We start from the raw sequence: 22,668 nt of genomic DNA on the forward strand, positions 1-22,668 counted from the left end.
TAGATGGTTGGATTCTCTGTGGTCTCTGACTTCAGAGCGATCAGAGAGATGAAATGATTTAGTCAGTCATGACTTGGTGAAGGGATATGGGCACAGCTAGTATTAGAACATTCCAGTACATGTTTTGTTTTGTTTTTCCCTAGAAAAACAAAATGGCTGAATTTAGGTTTTTACTCTTTATAAAATAGTAATTTAATTAGAGATCGTTTTTGTGGATATGTTTTCATCTGAGGGGGGAAAAGAGGAAAAAGCCACAGAACTAAATAAAATTTAAATTGTTGAAAACATCTAGTGAAATTAAAATTTAAACAGTGTTTGCCCGTAAGACCTCCTGAATAGAGGGGGAACCCAAGGTGAAGGGGACTGAAAATGAGAAAGCAGTTTGGTTCCTAAATGAAATTGGGGCACCTCACTTCACACCAGGTAACATTTCTTTCCTGGGCAGCCAGACTGTCAAGGAGGAGCCAGAGTTGGCATCTGATGCCTAGTAATAGTAATAAGTGTTTCTCTGTGCATTCGTATTTTTACTTATTTTATTTTAATGCTGGCAGAAGCAAAACCCTTAGTTTGACAACCAAAGTATGATTTGCTGTGATTACATTATTGACAACTTCTGGCAAACTGTATAACTTCATTCTGACAAATTGCTCATGTTCATCCTATGGTAAAATCTATAAATAATATACAGACGCCTGAACCTCCTCCTTTTTCTCCCCTTATCACTATTCTATTTCCTATTTTCAAAGCCAGTGTCACCAAATGATTTTACACGGCCATGGCAGCCCTGCGGACTCACAGCAGACAGGAAGGAATCAGTCAGGTCTCTTATGCAAAACTGCCTTCCCCTCATCCGCCCCCACCAACTGATAACCTCATTATTTAAAAAACAGAAATTTGAGGCTGGAAGGATTCTTAAAGTCCCTTTAGACCTAAATCCTCCATATACAGGCCCCAAGAGGCTGGCTTGTTCAAGGTCACATGGCTGGTTATAGACTCGTTAAGAGATTGAGATAATAAAGTTAGTTGGGACCTCAAAGAGTTTCCCTTCAAAAGATGAACTCTCTGAGAAAAGAACATTCTTCTTAGGTCAGTGTTTCAGTGGAGATGAAGTTATTGAACCACAAAACATGCGGTCCGAGGGGGAGGAGTTGCATCTTGGAGGAGGAGGGGATACAGAAGGCAAACCTGGGGGCGCCTGGGTGGCTCAGTTGTTAAGCGTCTGCCTTTGGCTCAGGGCGTGATCCCGGCGTTCTGGGGTCGAGCCCCGCATCGGGCTCCTTGGTTGGGAGCCTGCTTCTTCCTCTCCCACTCCCCCTGCTTGTGTTCCCTCTCTCACTGGCTGTCTCTCTCTCTGTCAGGTGAATAAATAAAATCCTTAAAAAAAAAAAAAAAAAAAAAGGCAAACCTGGCCTCTTGGTGTTGCCTGGGGCCTGGCCAGGGAGGCCAGCATCAGAATTATTCTGATACCCTGATTCCCCTGGCTGCCCACTGTGTGGCATCCACAAGGGATGTTTTATGGAGCAGGACAGAAGTGAGGCCTGCCGATTACGTTTGTGGGGTTGTGAAGTACCCCCTTTGTTTGGTTCCACCCAACAGCAGGAGATTTCCTGGAGTTTAACCACCAAAGTGTTTTCTGTGGGTCTCTAAACGGAGGTCCCTCCAGCTCTTGGAATCTCTTCTAGCCCCATCCCACAGCTGTTTCTCTCAAAGAAAGCTCAGGAGAAGGAGGAAAAAGTAGAAAAGGAATTAATTTAACCCCATTCCTCTGTAACTAAAAGTAAAACTCCAGTGGAGCTCAGATGGAAAAAAGAGATTTGATTGGGAGTTTTTTTCAGAGTGCAGTGCATACTGTAAAACAATTACTGTTGCTATCATTTGTGAACTGGTTGTGGGTTTCAACAACCATTTTACTGACTTTTTGGCAGCAAGTGTGAGTTTTCCTGTTCAATTAGACCTTTGGGAGTGTTCTTGAAATCCTATGGAATCATTTGACTCTCTACAGGAAAACACTGATTGGTATTAATTTTCATCCTTTTCTTTTTGATGTTGAAGTAGACTGAAGCACTTCCTGCTTTTCTGCTGTGCTCTTTTTCTTTCCACCTTTCCCCCATCCCAGATGATTATAGTATTTCCAAATACGTGGGGCTGGTTATAGAAAATTATGGAACAGGGTCCTGTTCCAGGCTCGAATGACTAAGGACCCAAATAGGAGGAATAAAGGTGCTGTTAGTGAAAATCTGGTTGTGTTGTTTAATGGTGGCTTCAGGATTTACAAATCCTTGGTAGGTCAAAACTTGAAGAAATTGCCCTCCTCTGAACAGAATTGGAGCTACGTAAAGAGAGCAGACATCTTGTAGACTGAGCTCCAAGTTTATTAAGTTGCTTAATTGCAGTCTGGAGCGTTTCGATATATATTTCAATTTGATTTGAAATGTCATTATAAATATTTTTGTTAGGCAAAACTCACATTAGAAAAGTAGAAAATACTCAATAAACAATTATTTTTATGTTTTTGTTAACACCTTAAAGAATTTTGTAAAATTTTGGGTTAGTGTGTTTGTGAAACTCAAACCTGTGTGTTATTTCTAATGTTAAAAGTGCACTTGGCCCATTTTAATTATAGTTTTATTTTTAGGTTTAGAATGACTTAAAAAAATTCGCCTTTTTTTTTTATCCCAGATTTTTGTCCGTCATTATCAACATGGAGTTTATATTTGAAACAAAAATCATTGAGTCTGAAACTCTTGGTAGTATATGTACTTGCTTGGAGATTATGAGTCCCACAATTAAAATGAAACTGTAAGAACAACTGGTGCAAATGGCATTCTGTTCTTTTTGGCACTCTGCAACTTGATAGCTGGAATGAAAAGGAGCATAAATCCGTGGGGAAGATGCAGGATTGAAGCTTCCTTCTTTGTCCATAGCATACTGCTTTGTTAGCTCGTTAGCACTTGTGGGTCAGGAAGCCTCACTCTTCTGTGGGGATTGCTTCACATAACAACTGCTCCAAAATACAGCTATAAATCCTGGAAAATTGGATTTACTGGTATCACTGTTTCTCTTTTGTGTTAGAAAAGTCTAATCAGCATCTCCAAGTCTGATTTAAAATAGGTGATGTTTTCGAACATTTATCCAATTGACAGTGATCTCAGAATTTCAGATAGGGTTCGGTAAAGGAAAGCCAGATATCGGCTTTCCTACTGTAGGATGACTTAATTAAAGTACCTGAATGATCAAAAGAATTCAAATAAGTAAGGCAGCACTAGTGAGACTTAAGAAAAAACACAGAAAAATGTTGGAGGACTTAGACTACCTGAATTTTCTGTTGAGGAAACTGGGTATTTAGGAAGATAACTATATTACCATGGTGTGAAGAATTCAGGCCAAATGGAATTGAGTGAAAGACAAGATCATCAGCAGCCTGGATAATTTAGTTAACCGATGGCTTTGCAGTGAGGTGATGTCATAGATAAGAATGCTCTGCTCTAACTGCAGGATGTTTCACAGACAGCGTTTTGCAGAATTGTGTGGGATCGCTCAAGATAAAAGATAACTCAAGAGACATACACGAGACAATTAAATGTGAAGAAAACATTAATAGTTTGGAATGTTCAATAGTAAAGGCAATGTGATGGGAAGAAAAGGATAATTAAGAGGACCTCAGATTATAAGATAAAGCTGAATTTTTGGAGTAGCTTGCATTATTTATTTATTTATTTATTTATTTTTTATTTCATTCTAAAAAACAACAACAGTGTTTTGGACTGGGGAAGGAGACTGGGTCTTTACAGATTAATAATCTGTTTAAAAGCTTCTATATTTTGCTACTCCCGTGTTTGTCAAATAAATTATAGTAATAACCACTAATCTAAAATATTCCATCCTTAGTTCTCAAATTAAAAAATTAATAAAATATGGAGTGGTTCAAAATGTTAATATCACATTGACCCTTAAAACTTTCTTGTCTGGGTCTACCACGGTACTTTCCTCTGATAAAGAGTACTGATGAAATCCCCTCCTCAGAAAATCACATGATGCCTTTGACCTATAAATATTACTGGCTTTAGGGGCACTTGGGTGGCTCAGTTGGTTGAATATCCTACTCTTGATCTCAGCTCAGGTCCTGATCTCAGGGTTGTGAGTTCAAGCCCTGTTTGGGCTACACACTGGGGATGTGGAGCCTACTTTAAAAAAAAAAAAAATACACACACACACACACACACACACACACACACACTTGTTTCTGAATCTTCCTTGGGCCTAGTTTAATGCCCTACAAGTACTGAGTGAATATTTCATTGGTTGAATAAATGACCTCTATGTGCAAGGAGACCCAAAGTCAGAAAAATGAAGGAGCTGGAAGAGAAATCTAGGAGATGTGGGTTCTAGTATCAGTTCTACAAATTCAGTTCAGTTTAGAAGAGGGTTTATTCAGCTTCTTGCTATGTATCATGAATTGTGGTAAACATCAAGGTCCGAATGAGTAATTCTGCTTCTGAAGAAGATGGCGTAGCTGCAGCTGGGTCCTGTGCGTGCATACATTTACGTGTAATAGTAGAGCTGTAGATTACAGCTAGCAGAGAAGAAAACTTAGCAAATTTACAAATGATCTTTTTGTATACACTTGAATTTCCAAAGCTATTTACCTAAGATTCTGCCTTTATTATGTGCCCTTAGTGACTTTGGATGTCTTCAAGTTTGCATTTCAGACAGGAAGAGAGGCCTCCCTAAAACTTTCACATGCTAACAGCTGTAATTAAAGTAGAAGGCCTTATTTAAATAGTAATTAGCCTTCAGGACTTGAAGTGTAAACAGAACGCTAATTCATTTAGATAGTTAATTGGTCTTCTGGGTTAGAGATCTTAGCATGGCCTTCCTCTTCAGCTATGATGTATTTATGTACTGAGTACAGACAGTGTTGACTCAGTAGGATGAAATCCTGCCTGACTCTCAGAATTTTAGCTTTTAACTCCCCAGTAACAACTAATGCAAATGAATTTGAAAACGTTGTGGAAAACGTCAAGTAAAATTCTATGGCAAAATTATTAACACTTGACTTTCCTTCATGATCATAGGGCCCATATAGACCAATTTATTCATGTTATTCCCATGTAATTATTGATAACTCCCCTTTAGTATTACATGTTCAGGAATATGTTGTTTGGAGATAAATTATGTGGTCATCTTCATCATAATTAAAGATGACAACATACAGTGATTGCTGTAACAAAAGGTGTGGATAAGATTGGTTATATTTTCTAGTGAACCCTATGACAAATGTCAAAGTCCTTTTCCCTACTTTCTGCGATAAAGATGGTTAACAAGTGATATTATTAAGTTTAAAAGGTGATCTTTTTTGAAGGTCATTTACTCTACCAGGAAGTTTGTCATTGCCTTTGCCAATTTGCTAGTGTGCCAATAACTCTTTCTCAAAAAAAAAAAAAAATCATTGTATTTGATAACTGCATATCTGTGTTGTTGTGTTTCCACAGTCCTAGAGCTAAGCTGCATGGAAAGAAGGGTCTGATGTTGTTTCACTTTTTAAAGTGTTTTTTCTTCGTACCCCCAGTCATTAGAGGGTACAACAGAGGCTTCGGCCTGCTGCTAGCCACCTTTTCAACATAAGCATCCCAACAGACTTGTATAAATAGTACCTGTCACACTAATTCAGCAAATATTTAGTGAATGCAGTGGCTGGCACATAGGACGCATTCACAGATACTAATTGAATGAATAAATACTAACCCCACCTTTGACTTGGTGTGAGGTGCTACCAGTTAGGTGGTAGGAAGAGGGAGAGGAGAGAAAGCTCTGCATAAAATCAGGTAGGTTCTGCCTTCAAGTCTCCAAGGGGAAGGTGTGAATAAATAATCATAACTGAAGGTAAGAATCGTTAGGTGCCAAAAGAATCTCTGTGAGTGGGTGGTAGAGCTCGCTCTGGCTGGGGAGCGTGTTCAGGGGAGGCTTTGAAGGAGAAGAGGTTAATACTCAAATTTAGGATTTTCCCTCTGTTCAGGGTTCATTTTGGCCCCAGATTGAGTCCCATGAAATGTCAGTCTCCGCAATTGTGCACTTGATTTTTGTTGTTTTGTTGTTGTTGTTTTTCTGGCTGGCTAGCAGCTTTTCCTTCAAGATTGATGACTAATGCAAACGAGCATCAGCTCACTTTGCAAATACGACAATTATAAGACAGCAATAAATAATGCTAAAAGCTACCAGTTTATTATGATTCACTTCAGCTACCGAGTTGGAATATCCTTGCTAGTAGCATGACTAAAAGGGGGTTGAGTCTTGCAGGGTAACCATCATCACGCCAACTCCAGCTGGCCAAGCACCTCATACTCAGAGGGCAGCCTTTCCTATGGCATGTCAGAAAGTGATTGCTTTCCATTAGCCCAGGGATGGAGTGGGAGCTGGTCTTCAGTCCCTGGGTGCTTGCTGTGAGTGACAGCCCCCTTACCCCTGACTGCCACCCAAGACCTAGTAGGAAAACAGAAGGGGATGGGAATTGATACACAGGGGGCTGAAGTCTTTCATTTCAGATGAGAGTGGGATCGAGCTGAGAATGAAGTGATTGGCTGCATTTCCCCTTGCCCCAGAAGTGAGGCTGTTTCCTTCCCAACTCCTCTGGCTTTGCCTACCTGCCAACATTCCACTTGGGCACCTTCAGATGCTTTGGGCCTTTTGTTGCCAAGGTCCATCTTACAGGCAAGATTCATGGGACTTTGTTGCCCAACCCACCCCAGACTCAAGAGAACTTGGCCCACATCCAGAGTTAAAATGAGAGATAATTGCTCTTAAGACACTGGCCTTGAAGATTCAACAGGGAAGGCTTAGTTTGAAAACGAGTGGAAGGATGAAAATATATACGTGGAGGGCCAGTTTTTCACTGCACATTAGAAGGGATGAAGCTGAGAATGAAGTGACTGGCACAATTCCCTGGTAAGCTTGCTGTCTTTGGAGAACAAAACAACATGGGGCTGGTGTTTAGTGCAGTGACTTACACTGTCACGATGTTACCTAAAATATGAAGCAAAATAATTTTGCTTTGAGATATTTAAAACGAGGAAGGCTTAATCGCAGAGCAGTACTGATGCAAAACATTGAAAATGAACAGAACATGCAGATCCTACTTTTTTTTTTTTTTTTTTTTTTTTTTTTTTTAGTGTATTGTTGCTCCCATCGAGACAGACTGTTCTGCTACCAATAGGACCCAGGCCTCGCCCAAGCCAAAGGGCTCTTCAGGATGCACGCACGATCTACAACCCGCCTCTTGAAAAGGAAAGTAGGACCCGGGACACTCTGACTGCGTGTGCGAAGGCCTTAGAAAGAGAAAGTAACCGGAGTCGGCCTTTTCGGGGGGCGGGGGGGAACCACCCCCTCCCACGAGTTTCACTGGGTCCTCCGCCCCGCCCCTCTTTTATTCCGAGAGCAGCGACCCGAGCTGAAACTTTGTAACCCGAGCGCGCTCGGCCCGCGCTCCTCCCTGCTCAAGTCCAGCCCCGGAGGGAGGCGCAGGAGGTGGGACCTGCGGCCGGGAAGGCTCGGGGACGCCAGCGCACGCGGAGCAGAGAGACCCCGGGAGAGCACGCCGCGAAGAGGTGGAGCTGGAGCGGGAGCGGAGCGCGCGGCTGGAGAGCGGGAGGAAGTGGTCCCGGCCATCCGCGCAGTCGAGCGGCGGCGAGCAGCTGGGCCCGAAGGGTCGGGTGCTGAGCGGAGGCCGGGGGGCCTGGGGTCACGGTCCCGCGTCCCCGCAACTGCCGTCGCCCAGGAGCGGCAGCTGTGCCCGGGCTCCCGGTGGCGGCGGGGGGAGGAGGAGGAGCTGCAGCTGGACGGTGGCAGCTGGAGGAGGAGCCGCGCGGCTGTCCCGTGTGCCCGGGAGGGGGCCGCGCTGTCCTGGCTGAGCCGCGCTGGGATGACCCGCTGACCGAGGCCATGCAGCCTTGACGGGGCGCTCCGGCGCACGGGGACCAGCCGCGGGGCGCGCCCTTTCGGGAAGGGGCAGCGGGCCTTCGTAACAAGACTTTAACCGCCGACTCTAACCCAGCTGGGAGCAAAGCCTTTTACCATGGAACCCGTGACCAAGTGGAGCCCCAAGCAAGTGGTGGACTGGACTAGAGGTGAGTGGGTCTGTTGGGGGGGGGGGGACGGTGTGTCCAGCCCAGGGATGGGGCGGGCGGGGAGCTGGGGTAGGGGGGTGCTCAGCCGCTCCTTCAGGCGAGACGCGTTGAAAGCGCAGCGCGGTGACAATGCAAACTTCGGAGCGGCTTGTGCACCCCTAACTCTTGTGCCTGCTTTTGGGGGTGCGGGTTGTGGCAGTTGAGGGGAGCCCCACCATGAAGCCGTGGAGTGGGGATGGCCTCTCTATGGAGAGTGAGGGTTGGGGGTGCGGATCTGGGGACTCGCGGGGGAGGGCTCTGCGGGACCGGGGGCGCCTTCCCTGCCTGGGTGCGGTGCCCGGCTCCTAGGCTGCGGGTCCCGGAGCTGAGAGGCACAAGGAGCCTTTGTGTGGGTGGCTCCCCTCGGACCTCGTAAATGCCGCCTGCCCAGAGTAGTTCGCAGGCATGACGGGGCGGTTGGACAGGTAAAGGGAGACTCCGGCTGCTCGCAGAGTCTCTGTTTTTGTTGGAGGAGGCGAGAGGGCGGCACGAGAGCCAACATTGAGGCGTTCGCGCCGGCGAGAAGCCTTGAGCCAGACTCCCCGGACTCGGGACTTGCTCGGGAAGGTGCCAGTACCCCCCGTGGCGCTGCAGTTTTTAGGCCACATTTAGACCTTGGGAAGAAGAGATCTGTTTAGAATAACTGTCCTGAATTGTACAGTACTTGGGATGAGGAAAAGCAGTGGGGTGGGGCGGTAATAGGTGATTGAGCAGGGATAGAAGCTCTCACTCCGAGTGGTCTGGCTTGCTTTTTATGTCTCCCAAGATCTCCGGGGAAGAGTGATAGAGCTTCCTCAAGCCTCTTTGTACTCTTCCAAAGAAAGGAGGCTCACAAAAACGACCACTGTTTTCATGGGTTCTTCACCCCCTCCCAGCTGATCATCTCTTTGTTTCAAGTTACTATTTTTTTTCTTTCTTCTATCTGCTCTTCCAGGTGAGGAATGGTGTCCTTTCTCAATAATAATAACTAGAATTGTATAGCGCTTTACAGTTTGCTAAGAACTCTCTCTCTGTTATTGCCTTTGGTCATCACAGTAAGCCTGTGAGGTAGGTAATACTGGTAAGATCAGGTCATCTTTCCAACTGTCACACCCATGGCTGGGGCGTAACGGAAACTGGTCATCTCTACATCTCATTTCTCATGCCTGCATAGTACACACAGACCACGTGGAATGGGATGTTCTAGATATATGGGACATTATGGGATGTGTCAGTGGGGAATGCCTGATCATTTCCATTGGGAGCAGGAAAGGGATATACTGCTGAGAAGAGCTTTGTCCAGGGACCAAAATTTCCTGGATTCTTATTTAAAATGAGGGTGAAAACAACACAAACTTGTATGTTGGTGACTAGGTTTGCCCAGGTAAAGGGTAAATAGCATTTCCAGTGCCTGGCACAAAACATTTGTTTAAAAGCTATAAGTTCCCAGACCCTGTTTTGCAATGGGGTATGTTTCCCTGTTCAGGATACCACCAGATTCCCCAACTAGTGACTTGCCAAGACTGAGTTGGTTGATCATTTTACCTATGTGTCTGTCATAGAAGCAACTCAAGAAGTGGATGATTTTCAGCAGGTTTTGACCCCTGGAGCTGTTCTGTCCAGTAGGTAGCTACTAGCCACATGTGGCTCTTAAGCCCTTGAGTTGGGCTTGTCAGAATTGTGATACACACGTATGAAGACTTAGTGCAAAAAAAAAGAATGTATATTGTCTCAGTTTTTCATATTTACTACATGTTGAGGTGACTATTTTGCATATATTGGGTTAAATAAAATTTATGGTTAAATCTAACTTCATCTGTTTATTTTTTATTTTTTTATTTTTTTAAAGATTTTATTTATTTATTTGACAGAGATAGAGACAGCCAGTGAGAGAGGGAACACAAGCAGGGGGAGTGGGAGAGGAAGAAGCAGGCTCCTAGCGGAGGAGCCTGATGTGGGGCTCGATCCCAGAACGCTGGGATCACGCCCTGAGCCGAAGGCAGACGCTTAACCGCTGTGCCACCCAGGCGCCCCTCATCTGTTTATTTTTATCTTCTTAATTGTGGCTCCTAAAAAGTGGGAAATTACACACAAGTCACATTTGTGGCATGCAGTATATTTCTGTTGGAGCTCTAGGGCTCCAGAGTCAAGAAGGGGTTACAATTTATCACTCTCTGGTTTTCCTGAGCCCCTGCCAGCCTACTTGATAATGTACAACTAGAAAAACGGTAACAGGCACACAGGAAGATTATGGAGTGAGATCTTCACACCCTCAAGATTGCTGTCTTTTTCTTTTTTCTCTTTTTTTTTTTTTGGTCCCTCTTGGGATTGTGAGAGGAGAAGTATAAATTCACATCCTGTTTGTTTGTTTAGCATCTAAAAGGAAGAGCAGATTCAAAGGTTTTTGGTATCCAATTGCCTTGATGTTATGACTTGAGATTACTTTCATCTAGGAAAAGTTTCCTACTGACGTGAAAGAGCCGTTAGGAGTGGTTCAATATCTTGGTATCCGGAGCACTGGACACTGATTAGGTTACATACCTGTGGTTAGCATGTGGCAACTTGATACACAAGGATCCTTAAGTACAGCCTCATAGAATGACCTGGATACTTTCTATGTTAGAACCTAGAAAAGATAACAGGAGCAAATGTGGCAGACTCTTAGACAAGAGGCTACATTCTCCCAAATTGCATGACACATTACTTGAATATTTCTCATAGTAATGATGTGAAAGTATTGACTTTTCAATCAACTGTTGACTTATGCAAACTTGTTTGCTTATACGACTATTTTTAGTTGTCTTTGCTAACCTCTCTGCACAACCCCCACTTTATAAATACATCCTCCTGATAAGAAGTTCCTCATGTAGACTTTGCCACTCTTGGTGTTGCATGAGTATGGTATGGTGATTGTGAGCACCGTAGAAAGCTTTGGATTTAAAACTGTCTATACCTGACCACAGTTTACAGCTTGCTCTCTCTCGTGTTGATGTTAGGAGGCAGGTGCATGCATTAGGAAAAAGGGTCTGTGTCTACAGAATGAATGAATTCATATGGATTTTATTATTATTTTATTCTTATTATAATTTTTGTTTGTATGAATCTTCAATATACTGTCACCGATCTCATCATGATATTAGGAGATCCTCACTAAATCTTAGCAGTATGTCAGGCTCAGGTCTCTGCATGGTATGAGTATTCACTCATATAATGTGCATAACCACCTTTTGAGGTAGGAACTGGTATCTCCATTTTGTAGTTCCATTCTGAGCACAGAAAGGTCCAGTACCCTGATCAGGGTCACACAGTGGGGAAGGGACAGCAACATTTGAGCCCGGGTACTTTGGCTTTACTCCATCTTCTGGGAGGTTCTCACTCTTAGAGGACTCTCAGAATCTTCACCACATTGATGAGCAGACCTTCAGGATTCCCATGATGTGAGTCATTAATATCCTGTTAGTGGAGGAGAGTTGTCTGGTATATGTGTGTCTTATCCTACCTATTTGGTAGGATTATTTGTAAATCAAATTAGTTCATAGTTCATAGCACCCTGCCTTTAAATAATTCTAGAGGCTTTTGCAAAGCAAATATTTTACAATGTCTATCAGATGAGAGTAGGGTCAGGTGCCCATAACTGAAAATCCAATTTATGGGAGTTTAACCAAATGGGACTGTTGATTTTCTCTTGTAAAAGAAGTCTGGAGGTAGGGAATTCAGAAGTAGCTGGGGACTTCATGGTGCCGTCCGGGGCCCAGGCTCCTTCTGCCGTCCTTCTGCCGTCCTGTTCAGCCCTTCTTAGCACGTGGTGCAGCAAGTGGCGTTCATCTTCATACTTAATGCTGCAGTGCAAGATGGCTGTTCCACCTCCAGGGTCCTGTCTTTATTCCAGGTAGGAGGAAGGAGACCCAGAGAAGGCAAAAGACTGGTGGTAGCCAGGTCTTCTCTTAGAAGCTCCATCAAGTGACTTGGCTTGCCAAGAGCTGTCACGTAGCCTCATGCTGCAAGGGAGGCTAGTCACTCTATTTTTTTTTTTTTTTAATTGAGTCCATTGTGGCCCTGAAAAAAATTGGAGTTTGTTCAGTGAGGAAGAAGGGGGTGGAGAATGGATATTGGTAAGCAGCCAATAGTGTCTGACACATATAATTTACATGTACTGGTCTTTATAGGTTAGTTCTCAAAGTAGGATGCATGTCATAATTTCCCACTAACATCAAGCCCGTGGGTCCACCCTGTTTTAAGAAATGGCATTTTGTTTTCATTCCCGTTCAGCTTTCTCAGATCAAAACTATAAGTTATACGAAGTCTTGGTCTCTAAGTTTGGTTTAAATATTAGAAGTTGCATTGTAAGATGCAGCTACCCAAGTTGTGTTTCTGTTGTCAGACCACTGGGCAGGGTCTTTGACAAGGAGGAAGGACCACTGATTTGTCCTGCAAGCGCCATTGGTCGTTGATTGGCCTGGAATGGGCAGGCTCTCAATAGGTGTGTTGTTGAGTGAGCACATCTCTAATACCCAGCTTTAGTGGCAGAACAGAGGTCTTTCTGGCCAGCTTCTTGCTCCTAGCATGGGTGCCATTTCCCCATCACAAACCAAGAGTAAAGGGGTTTCTTGCTTAAGGTGTGAGCCTGTGGGATTCAGGGCATTTATTTGCTCATTCTCTGTAATCTGGCCACAGGCACTGCTCTTCCCTGTAATGTCTGTTAGTATGGGGCACGTCAGGTCAGCAGTCTTAAAGTGCCTCACTTGGTCCCGGAGGGGCTGGAATGTCAATGTTATCTGTAGAGATCTGGTAAATTGTAGGTGAACTCCAGTGTTAGACTTTTACACCGGTCCTGCTGCTGTCCATACAGAGGCCGGTTCTTCCCACAGTCCTGATTCCAGTTAGGTTATACTTTCCCCTTTAGCCTCTGTGGTCAGTGAAAAAGGGAGGTCTTTTTCTTTCGACAGTTGTACATCTCCCTTGTAGGTCAGAAACTCTTCTCTTTATTCCACTCTCTTCCTGGTTCTAGTGTATTTCCTGGGCTCTAGCCATTGAGTTACCTTAATCATAATAATAGAAAAACAGTTATGGAAGCATTTCTTATGTGTCAGCCACTGTGCTAACTGCTTTATTTTGACTCATATAATTCTCGGAAAACCCAATGAGGTGTATAAACCGTTATTAACCCATATTAAAGATGAAGAAACCAAAGCAGAGAGAAAGGGAGAGAGAGAGAACTTGTTCAGGGTCCCATATTCCTAAGTGGTGGAGCTCGTAAACACCCTCCCCTCCCCCATGACTTCATCAATTCCATGGTCTGTGCCAGGACAGTGGAGCTCCATGGTGAGAGTGGGCTCTGCAGTCAAACTCGGGGAGCTGTATCCCCATTCTCCTGGATTGTGTGGTCTTATGTAAGTTCTCAATAAATTACTACTCCTTGTTTTTATTGCTTCCTCTTTTATTCTGTAGCTCCAGGTCACACATTTTCCTCTCTGAGCTGTCTGGTCTGTCATAAGGCTGACTCCTCCATTCAGGGCCACCACTCAGTACCCAGGAGATTTCCCAGCCATTTGACAACCCCTCAGAGGACCCACGGCAGGACTTGGCAGCTGATCAGGAAGATTCTTGGTTAGCTGAGCGATAGATGTCTCTTGCCAATATCATGAGCCTTCTTTGGGTAAATAAATCCAAACCATATTATCTCAGCCTTTTTTTTTTTTTTTTTTCGTAGTAACTGGACTTCCAGTGGACACAGCGTTAGGGCCAGCTCATGCAGTCACATGTTGGCTGCTGTCTGGCACCTGGTCCATGACCAGCAGTCCACATCACCTGGGAGTTTGTTAGAGTCGCAGAAGCTCAGGCCTGCTGAATCAGAATCTGCATTTTCACAAGGTGCCCTGGTGAATCGTGTGCTCATTACAGTTTGAGAAGCATTGCTCTCACGCATACCTGCAAACCCATTTTTATACCTTGCTGGTAGGTTCTGCGGTCTGATCTGACATGGGCTCAGTCTGTTTTATTTAAGCCCTTAAATGATGGCACTTAATTTGAGGATGCTTGACTTGGCCACTAATTAAAGCAGAAAGGCAATCTTAGGGTGTGTGCTTACATTTTATAAGCACACTTAGCAACAGCATCAGGTAATTCTCTGCACTAAATGAGACATTCCCCTGAGTTTTCTTACGTATGTTTTGGGACTTGAAGAGTTCTCCTAACAACCTTTTTTTGGTGTTGTTTTGTTTTGTTTTTTAAAAAGGTGGTAAGAAGGAAGTTGTGGGGTGGTCAGTGGGCATGGTGGTTGAAGTCTGTTGTCCAGATCGTCAGGTGGACATGGGAGGATGAGGTGGGCGTCTGTGACTGACTGCACAGGGTTTACCATGATGAGCAGATTTTGCGGCAAGATTTCACTGTTGGTGGAAAATGACACAATGTTATTTCGGTAATAGGCGGAGCAGTTCTCAAAATTGAAAAGTGTGTGCTGTGCCAAGGCCAGGTGTCTCGGTTCCGTCTCCATAGAGATTGGGAGTGACCTCTTCGTGTTCACGAAGCCTCCCCCGTGAGCCTCCCTTTGGTGTTCACACCATTGCATGGAGCTGCAGGGGCCTCTCTGTCTTACATTCTTATGTCGCTGCCTCCAGTTCTGACCATTCCTAGCCTGTTGGGTTCTAGCTCTGGGACATTCGTGTTCTCACCTTAATTTCCCATTTACTCTCCTTTCGTGGTATTCCTAGAGTTTTCACCCCAAGCTTAGCCATTATGTAAGCTTCTAATAAATAAAGTGAGTTTTATTTACATGAGCTCTGCAGAGCTCTTCCATGTTTGTTCCTTTGTGAGTTTTCACAAGCCCTAGAGATGTGCGGTGAAGGCATCTCTGTTGTAGATGAGGAAATTTTGGCTTTTGGATGTTAAATGAATTGGCCAAGGTCAAAGGCCAAGAATTGGGACCAGACTCCACAGGCTTCTGTTCTCTCCGTCTGTCCACTCCAGACCTGGTTCCTCCTCTGGCCAAGGTGGGTGTTTTTTGTTTTCTCCTAATCAGCAATGTGGGAGGGGCCAGCTGCAAAGAACTTCTGACTTCTGTGTTTCCTGATTATCCCCTTAGGATTTATACTCATGGGACATAGGCCTTTTCTGTCTTTTTTCTTTCTTTTTTCAATTATACAGCCTAAGCAGGATCCTATGTATTTTAAACCTGACCCTTTAGCATTCGAGACACTTACTGCTAGTTATTTATTTTATTGTGGTTTGTTGATTGTGTTGTATTGTTTCAGAATGCAGCTCAGTAATGGAATACATCATTTTTTTGACACTCCTAACCTAATTTTTGAGTGTCATACTGTAGTTTTTTGTCTATGATGCAATTAGTATTTCTATTTGGTAGAATTATACACACAGACACACACACACACATACATAAACGCATTTCCTGCTTGCCTTTGATTATTCACAGTGACTTCATTTTAAATGCTTTAAAAAAAAGATTTTATTTATTGATTTGTCAGAGAGACAGGGAGAGAGAGCGAGCACAAGCAGGGGGAGTGACAGGCAGAGGGAGAAACAGGCTTCCCACTGATCAAGGAGCCGGATGTAGGATTTAATCCCAGGCAGATGCTTAACCAACTGAGCCACCCAGGTGTCCCTCATTTTAAATGCTTTGAGAGAGAAGGTCAAGCAGCTGCAGTGAACAATATATAGGCTTTGGAATAAAATAAAACTGGGTTCACGTTCTGTGTTTAACACTAACTGGTTTGAAAGGTTGGGTAAGTAACTTAGAGTGTTGAAGCCTTCCTTAGTTTTCTCATCTGTAAAATGGGACTGATAATAACAGATACACAGGGTTTTAGTTACGATTAAAAAAAGAGGCAGTATAGGGAGTGTACAGCATATAAATGTTCATATGCTTATTAATGATTAAATCGTAATAACTCCAAGTTAATATGTAGTATAATTGGATTTTATTTTTGTTTGAATATTTAACACTGTTGTGGCTGATAGTCATCTTTCACACGTTTACTAATAACTTTATAACAGTTCCATCCTTCCTTTTATTGGTATATAGGTGGTATGTTAAATCACCTCCATTTTCTGTTTTTACCTCATGTTTCCTTGGACGCTTTTCCTTCACTTCCTTTGAGGACCTTAGATGAAGGTGGTATCATAGGACAGTTGTGCAGTAGCTTTCTTGGAAAAAGCTTAGGAGCAAGCGTTTAGGAGGAAGACTTAACGTTGATGACAGTTCCACCCCAAAAAGAGTTTCTTCATTCAACAAATAATTACTTAGGACCTACTGGGTTCCACGTACTCTTCTAGGTGCTGAAAATCCAGCTCTGTTCCAGGTACAGGCATCCAGCTGGGTCCCTGCTTTAATACGGGGTGTGACAAACAACAATAACAACAGCCACAACAAGGTAGACCAACAACCAGTGCTAAGGCCCTGAGGTGCAAATGAATTTGGAGTGTTTGAAGAAAGGAAGTATGGTGGCTCCTGAAGAGTTGGGGTGGTGGTGGTGGTGGTGGTGGGGAAGGGGGGTGGTGGGTAGAGATGGGGTGAGAGAGGTACACATGGGCCAGAGGGTCTTAGAAATCTTGGTCAGGTGTTTGTGGTTTTTTTCTGGTTGCTGTGGAAAGCAGGGGAGTGACAAATTTGATTTGGATTCTGGGGCAGAAGTGAATTTAGGGAGGCCAGCTGGCATGCATTCGTCTTTTGGACTAAGGTTTCGGTGACTCCAGCATTTGAGAAGCCAAGTTCTAGATAGATTTGGTTCATTGATCGATCATTTTGGAATTATACTTGAAATTGCGCTGTGTGTATATCTGTTGTTGTTTTTTTTTTTTTCCTTACTAGGGTTAGGAGAGCTCCCACCCTCCCCTCACTCTGATTACTCTCTTGTCATTTAAATAGAGAGTGCAGTCTGTCTTTTTTCATTCACATGCTTTGTTCCCGGCATTGTTCTTTCCTGGCACATTTGCTGGGAGCTACAGTTTCTGAAGCTGTTTATTCATCTATGAATAGGGGTTTTGTGAAAGTGGACATAGCCTAGTTTGTTTTCTTTGACATCAAATGGCTGATTGAACAGTTTTTAACCTGGGATCAGAGGGGCAAATGCAGTTGTGTTTATTAGAGCAAAACAGTTCCTTAGAATGCAGATCAGTAGGTTGTAAAAGCTAGAAAGCTTTCTGTAGGAACACTTAACAAGTGTTTGAATCAAAGGAACCCATAGATAGATCTGATTTAAAATATTTTTGCTCCATTGAAAGACTATCCTGCTTGTGCTTTAGAAAAGAGGGCCACCATGCTTTTGCTTGACTAAATGGTGTATTGAGGAATTTTCAGCATATTAGAGTTGAACACATTTTTTTTTTTAAAGATTTTATTTATTTATTCGACAGAGATAGAGACAGCCAGCGAGAGAGGGAACACAAGCAGGGGGAGTGGGAGAGGAAGAAGCAGGCTCATAGCAGAGGAGCCTGATGTGGGGCTCGATCCCAGAATGCCAGGATCACGCCCTGAGCCGAAGGCAGACGCTTAACCGCTGTGCCACCCAGGCGCCCCTGAACACATTTTTTAATTTAACACTTAATGCATTACTTATCAACAGGGGAGAGTGGGAGAGAAATGAGGGTAGGTAGGCTTATAGGAGAATAACCTGGAAGCTTACTACACACACCTATTCTCCCTTCCCCCCCCAAGAAGAAAATCTGTCAGCCCTTTTAGAGGAGAAACCCCTACGTGTTATCTGTCAGAAAAGGCGGTGATTATGATAATCTGAATCATGCTTTCCTGAGGAAAACCTTTTAGTGAAAGGAAACATTCTATTTCCTATTTTCAGAGATTTGTGGCAGAGGGGAAATTCAGTGCTTTTGGATTTAGTAGTGTGTGTGTGTGTTTCCAACTTGAATCCGTGTTAATTGAATAGTCTTTCATGTTCCCAGGGTAATTTTATATTACAGTGTTTTAAAGAGAGTCAAGTCAAACTACCTGGAATATGATCTTTGAGATAGAAAAACTAGCTTCCTATGTAGAGTGGACCAGACTTCATATGATACCTGTTGAAGCTGTGAGTACCTTCTTAACATGGCTTCCAGCTGGAACCACACACAGATAACATGGCTGTGAGTAGTGACTGTCTTCGCTAAAGGCAAAATTGTTAGTAATAATATGGAAAAAACCCACAAATACTCCTTGTTAGGAACATGTCTAGAGACATGTAGCATGAAGTGGTTTGGTTATAAGTACCCCTGAGCCAAGTTGGAGAATCTTACAGAATGCTGATCGGTCAAGAAAGACCCATTTTGGATGTGGGGGGATTCTTCATTCTTATCTGGTACCCTCTAGTCTGCACACGCAATGAGCACCTATAAATACCTGAATATTGGACCTGACTCCTGACATTTTTAAGCTGAGATTTTCTTGAGACCTTTTCCCATCCCATACATGTGGCACCCTCCCACCCCCAAACGTCTCCTCATTGTTGTTTTTGAACTTATTTTCAGCATCAGCATCAGCTGATGAGTAATTACTCTACCCCAAACTCACAGAATCAGATGCCCTGGGGGTGCGCCCCAGGAAGCTGCAATGTATCAAGTCCTTCAGGAGGTTCTGGTGCTGGCTAAAATTTGAAGACCATTGGTTTATACCATTCATGCAGAGCACTAAAAAATCAGTGATTTAGGGCAGACTAGCCCCCATAATTCCTGTCTACAGCTGGTTTTTAACTAATACGTAATGATCACTTAGGAAGGAGAGTTTCTCCAGTAGGAACGGTTGTTACGTGTTTGAACAGGTGAGTTAACGTACTTCTGTCCGTGAGGGTCCTTCCACAGAGTGGGCTGGAAGGGTCAAAGCTGTTATCTCTGTGGGCTCCTAGCCAGCGGCTCCACCCCAGGCCCAGGGGATCTTTTGTGGTGTACCTCTGAGTGCTCAGCCCCAGGAGAACACAGAAGAAGAGGAATGTTTCATGGTCCGAAGGGGCTTGTTCAGGTTTCGGGTGGAATTTCCAGACCTTGCTCTAATAGAGGAGCAGAATGTAACACTCCCCTCCCCCATTCTGTTTTGAGATTGGGTGGATCGTTGTTGTCTCTCACTTAGCACTCAAGTTTTGGCTTTGAACTGGGCAGGCAGATGCAAAGAGAAGTGAGGGAAAGAAAAAGCAGAGAAGAGAATTCCTCAGAGCAGCAAATACGTTGCAGCTCAAGGTGAAAAGCTCTTTTGTCTGAGTACCTGGGCACTGAGTGATGCAGGTGGAGTTTGGGGAGCCCCTCGCCCCCCTGCAGTTGTCCAAGGCCGAGAGAGTCCAAAATATAAAATTTTCTACAGAAATGAACTTGAAGACCAGGATTGGCACTGGCACTTGGAACAAGAGTTGCAAACTCAGAGGCCTTGGGGGGCCAGGCAGGCAGTGTCAGAAATCGAAATGTAGGAGTATGTGAGTCAGTAAGAAGTGGCAAAGAGTGTGGCAAACCCAAAGACACATTTGTTGGCTCAGTTCCTGCTGACTAAACCTACAGTTTCCAGATCTTCTGAGTTTTGTTGTTTTTTGTTGTTGTTTTCACAATGAAGCTGGAAATCTGGCATGGTACGTGACATTTCCCAGTTTTTAGAAAACCGTTTACAGTTTTTTTGGCATCGGACAAACAAAATATGTCTGTAGGCCAGTTTGTAATTCCCTCTGTGGACAGCCATGGTCAGGTGTTAATTGCCCAAGTGAGAAGCATACCTATGAGATGTGAAAACAATGAGCTGTACAGTAATTCATCAATTACTTAGCAAACCTGTTTGTTACCTATAATTTCATTTTGCTATTTAATGAGTTCCATCATTCTTAACATTGCAGTATGTAATTCCATGCAGGTATTCTTAGGTCAAAAATACCAATACTTTAATGGACATAGCAGACCATTAGGTAGTTACTCTTCAGTGAGAAAGCAGGAATTTGGCTTCTCTTGATTGAGTTTACTTTGCCATAGGCTGTGTGGGGTTGGCCCCGGACAGGAACTGTTTCTGTTGGTACAGAAAGATGTCATTCATACATAAATTCATTCCTTTGTACAGAAAGATTTTAAAGTAAGGTATATGTTGCACATTTTTGTGCTAGTTTGTGGCGTCCTGTTTGATTTAGTAAGTTAACAATTGACTTAAGGTCTATTTCATGGTGCTTTGAATTGGAAAACAAAACAAAAACAAGAAAAATACTAGCATTCATATTTACAGTGGGATAGTACTCACTCCAAAAGGCAATCTACAAACATCTCAACAATAATTACGGGATATTTTAACCTTTTGGTTTGCCTTGTAAGTAAATAGTCCATATATATGTATATTAACACATATATAATATAAATATACAAACCACACACACACATATATACACACACACACTCACACATATATATATACACACACACACATATATATTCCTAATAGATAATCTTTTGTTAAATGTTCATTACGTTTTTATTTCAACCAGTAATTTCCCTTTAAAGGCATAAAAAAATCTATCTATCTATCTATCTATCTATCTATCTATCTATCTATCTATCTCCTTTTTCATACCAGTTAATCTGCTTCATGGTAGGGACAAAAAGATGAGTCAGTTATAAATGAAGCCTGTTGTCCAGAAGCTTGTGGCTTAGTAAGAAGGCAGCAGTTAGCAGGTGGCATTGAGATTCTGTATGTGCTAGGCCCTTGCTAGGACGTTATGTGACTTAATCTCGTTTAGTCCTCAGAATGCTTATTTGACAGGGACACTTTTCATTGTCTTCATTTTAGAGTTAAAGAAACCAGGCCCTGACCTCCCTGAGGTTGTGTAATAAGTAAATGGGATTTGAATCAAGACACATTTGATTCCAGAACCTGACCTGTCACCTAGCTGCTCTTTGGTAGGTACTGACATTAAGTTGGCCAGTAATAAGTTTTGAGGGCAAAGGAAAAACATTTATGTTTTTAATGGTATGATTTGAATTGACCTACATAAATTTAACTTGTAATTTTACCACCTAATAAAAAAAATTCCAGAGAAAACTTTATGTTTCTTTTCTTTATTATTACTGTGTTTTTTTAGAGAATGTGTGCAGGCGCAGGTGCATGGGGGTGGGGGGAGAGGCACGGAGGGGAAGAGAGAGAATCTTAAGCTGGCTCCATGCCCGGCACAGAGCCCAACGCAGGGCTTGATCTTAGTGACCCTGAGATCATGACCTGAGCTGAAATCAAGAGGCAGTCACGTAACTGACTGAGCCACCCAGGCTCCCGTTTCGTTTCTTTTTAAAAAATTTTTGATTGGGCTGTTGTAAATGGGGAAAGATGGATTTTCAAATATATTTAATAGGGATGATGTAACCTTTGGATGGTTACTTAATGATTTTAGGTTCTAGTTTTCTTTTAAGTTCCAATTCTGAGATTGTGTGAATACACATTAGAAAAAGACTGGAAGGAAATACATTACAGTGCCAGCATGGGTTATCTCTGGATGATAGAATTAAGGATGGCTTTTATTCTCTTGTTGTACCAATGAAGAGAAAGGATTTTTCTCTTTTATTCAGAGCCATGGCTACTTTCTGCTTGGCCTCTTGTCTTCAGGATGCTTGCGAGTCAGAAAAAGTGCAAAGAGTAACATGGGAAAGAATGTTGGATGCATTTTCTTGTCTTTTCAGGATCTTGAGCCCCAAGTTTTGGCTGCCTTAGCAGGTCTCTGCTACCTTCAAACAGCTAGCCTGTCTTTTTTAGTGTTTTTTGTCTTGTCTAGGCTGTTTTTTCCGGCACAGCCAGGTATGTCCAGCCTTGTTGCATGACTGCACTCAGATTTTAGTGGGTAATAAGCGTCACTAAGTATGGACCGAATGGTTCGTGGTCCTAACTGCCAGAGACAGTCTGCTAACCTTGGAGGTTGGGGAGCCACGTGTGTAGAAGGCAGCCCTGCATGTCTTTTGCTGGTGGTCTGTGAACCACAGTTTGAGAGCCACTGACCTTTAGGAACTTTGTTCTTCATTCACTGGGGAAATAATAGAAGGGTTTGAATGGAGGCGTGTTGCCGCTAGAACTGTGGGAAGTGGGGAGGATTCTGAGGAGGAGTGATTGGGGGTTAAGAGACTGAGTAGGGGCATTTGGGGTCCACAGTAAGAGCTGAGGAGGCCTGAGCTAGGCCAGAAGCCTTGGGAACAAAAGCAGGGAAAAGAATGGTGAGAGAGGTACTGCCCGAGAGTGGACTGGGAGCCCCAGCAGGGTCTGATGTGTGAGTGGTAGAAGGGGTTCTCATGTCCAGGTTTTGTGGCTCATTGACTTCATGTGGCAGCACCAGTAATCTGTGTTGAATTCTGGGAGGAGCTGTTTTGCAGGCTCAAGGGTGAACTGACCTTATGGATACCAACCTCAAAAGGTCCTCCCATTTATAGAAGATACATCTTGCATGATGTACCAATGTCTTGCATGATTCAAACGCTTAAGAAAACACAGTGCCCTCTCTTATTATAGCACTATGATTGTCTCATGTTTTAATGAGGTGTAAATATCATGCAGCTTGGCACATGAAACGTGTTAAAATAGGATAGTGTTAGC

At 43.3% G+C, this 22,668-nt stretch overlaps 1 protein-coding gene across 3 annotated transcripts in view; it reads left to right on the forward strand.

Moving 5' to 3' along the window:
- The first annotated feature begins 7,305 nt into the window (after positions 1 to 7,305).
- The window catches only part of CNKSR3 (CNKSR family member 3), an 85,000-nt gene continuing 69,637 nt past the window's right edge, over positions 7,306 to 22,668 (forward strand). For 2 of the 3 annotated variants that reach the window (XM_026505102.4, XM_044386441.3), the window contains exon 1: positions 7,306 to 8,120. In XM_026505102.4, the coding sequence (XP_026360887.2) occupies positions 8,069 to 8,120 (52 nt within the window). In that variant the 5' untranslated portion in view covers positions 7,306 to 8,068. Of the gene's footprint in view, positions 8,121 to 20,641; positions 20,997 to 22,668 lie in introns of those variants that run through there. The other variant, XM_057310933.1, reaches the window with a different exon arrangement.

This window comes from Ursus arctos, unplaced genomic scaffold (assembly GCF_023065955.2).
Source record: "Ursus arctos isolate Adak ecotype North America unplaced genomic scaffold, UrsArc2.0 scaffold_13, whole genome shotgun sequence".
NCBI classification, from domain to species: Eukaryota; Metazoa; Chordata; class Mammalia; order Carnivora; family Ursidae; genus Ursus; species Ursus arctos.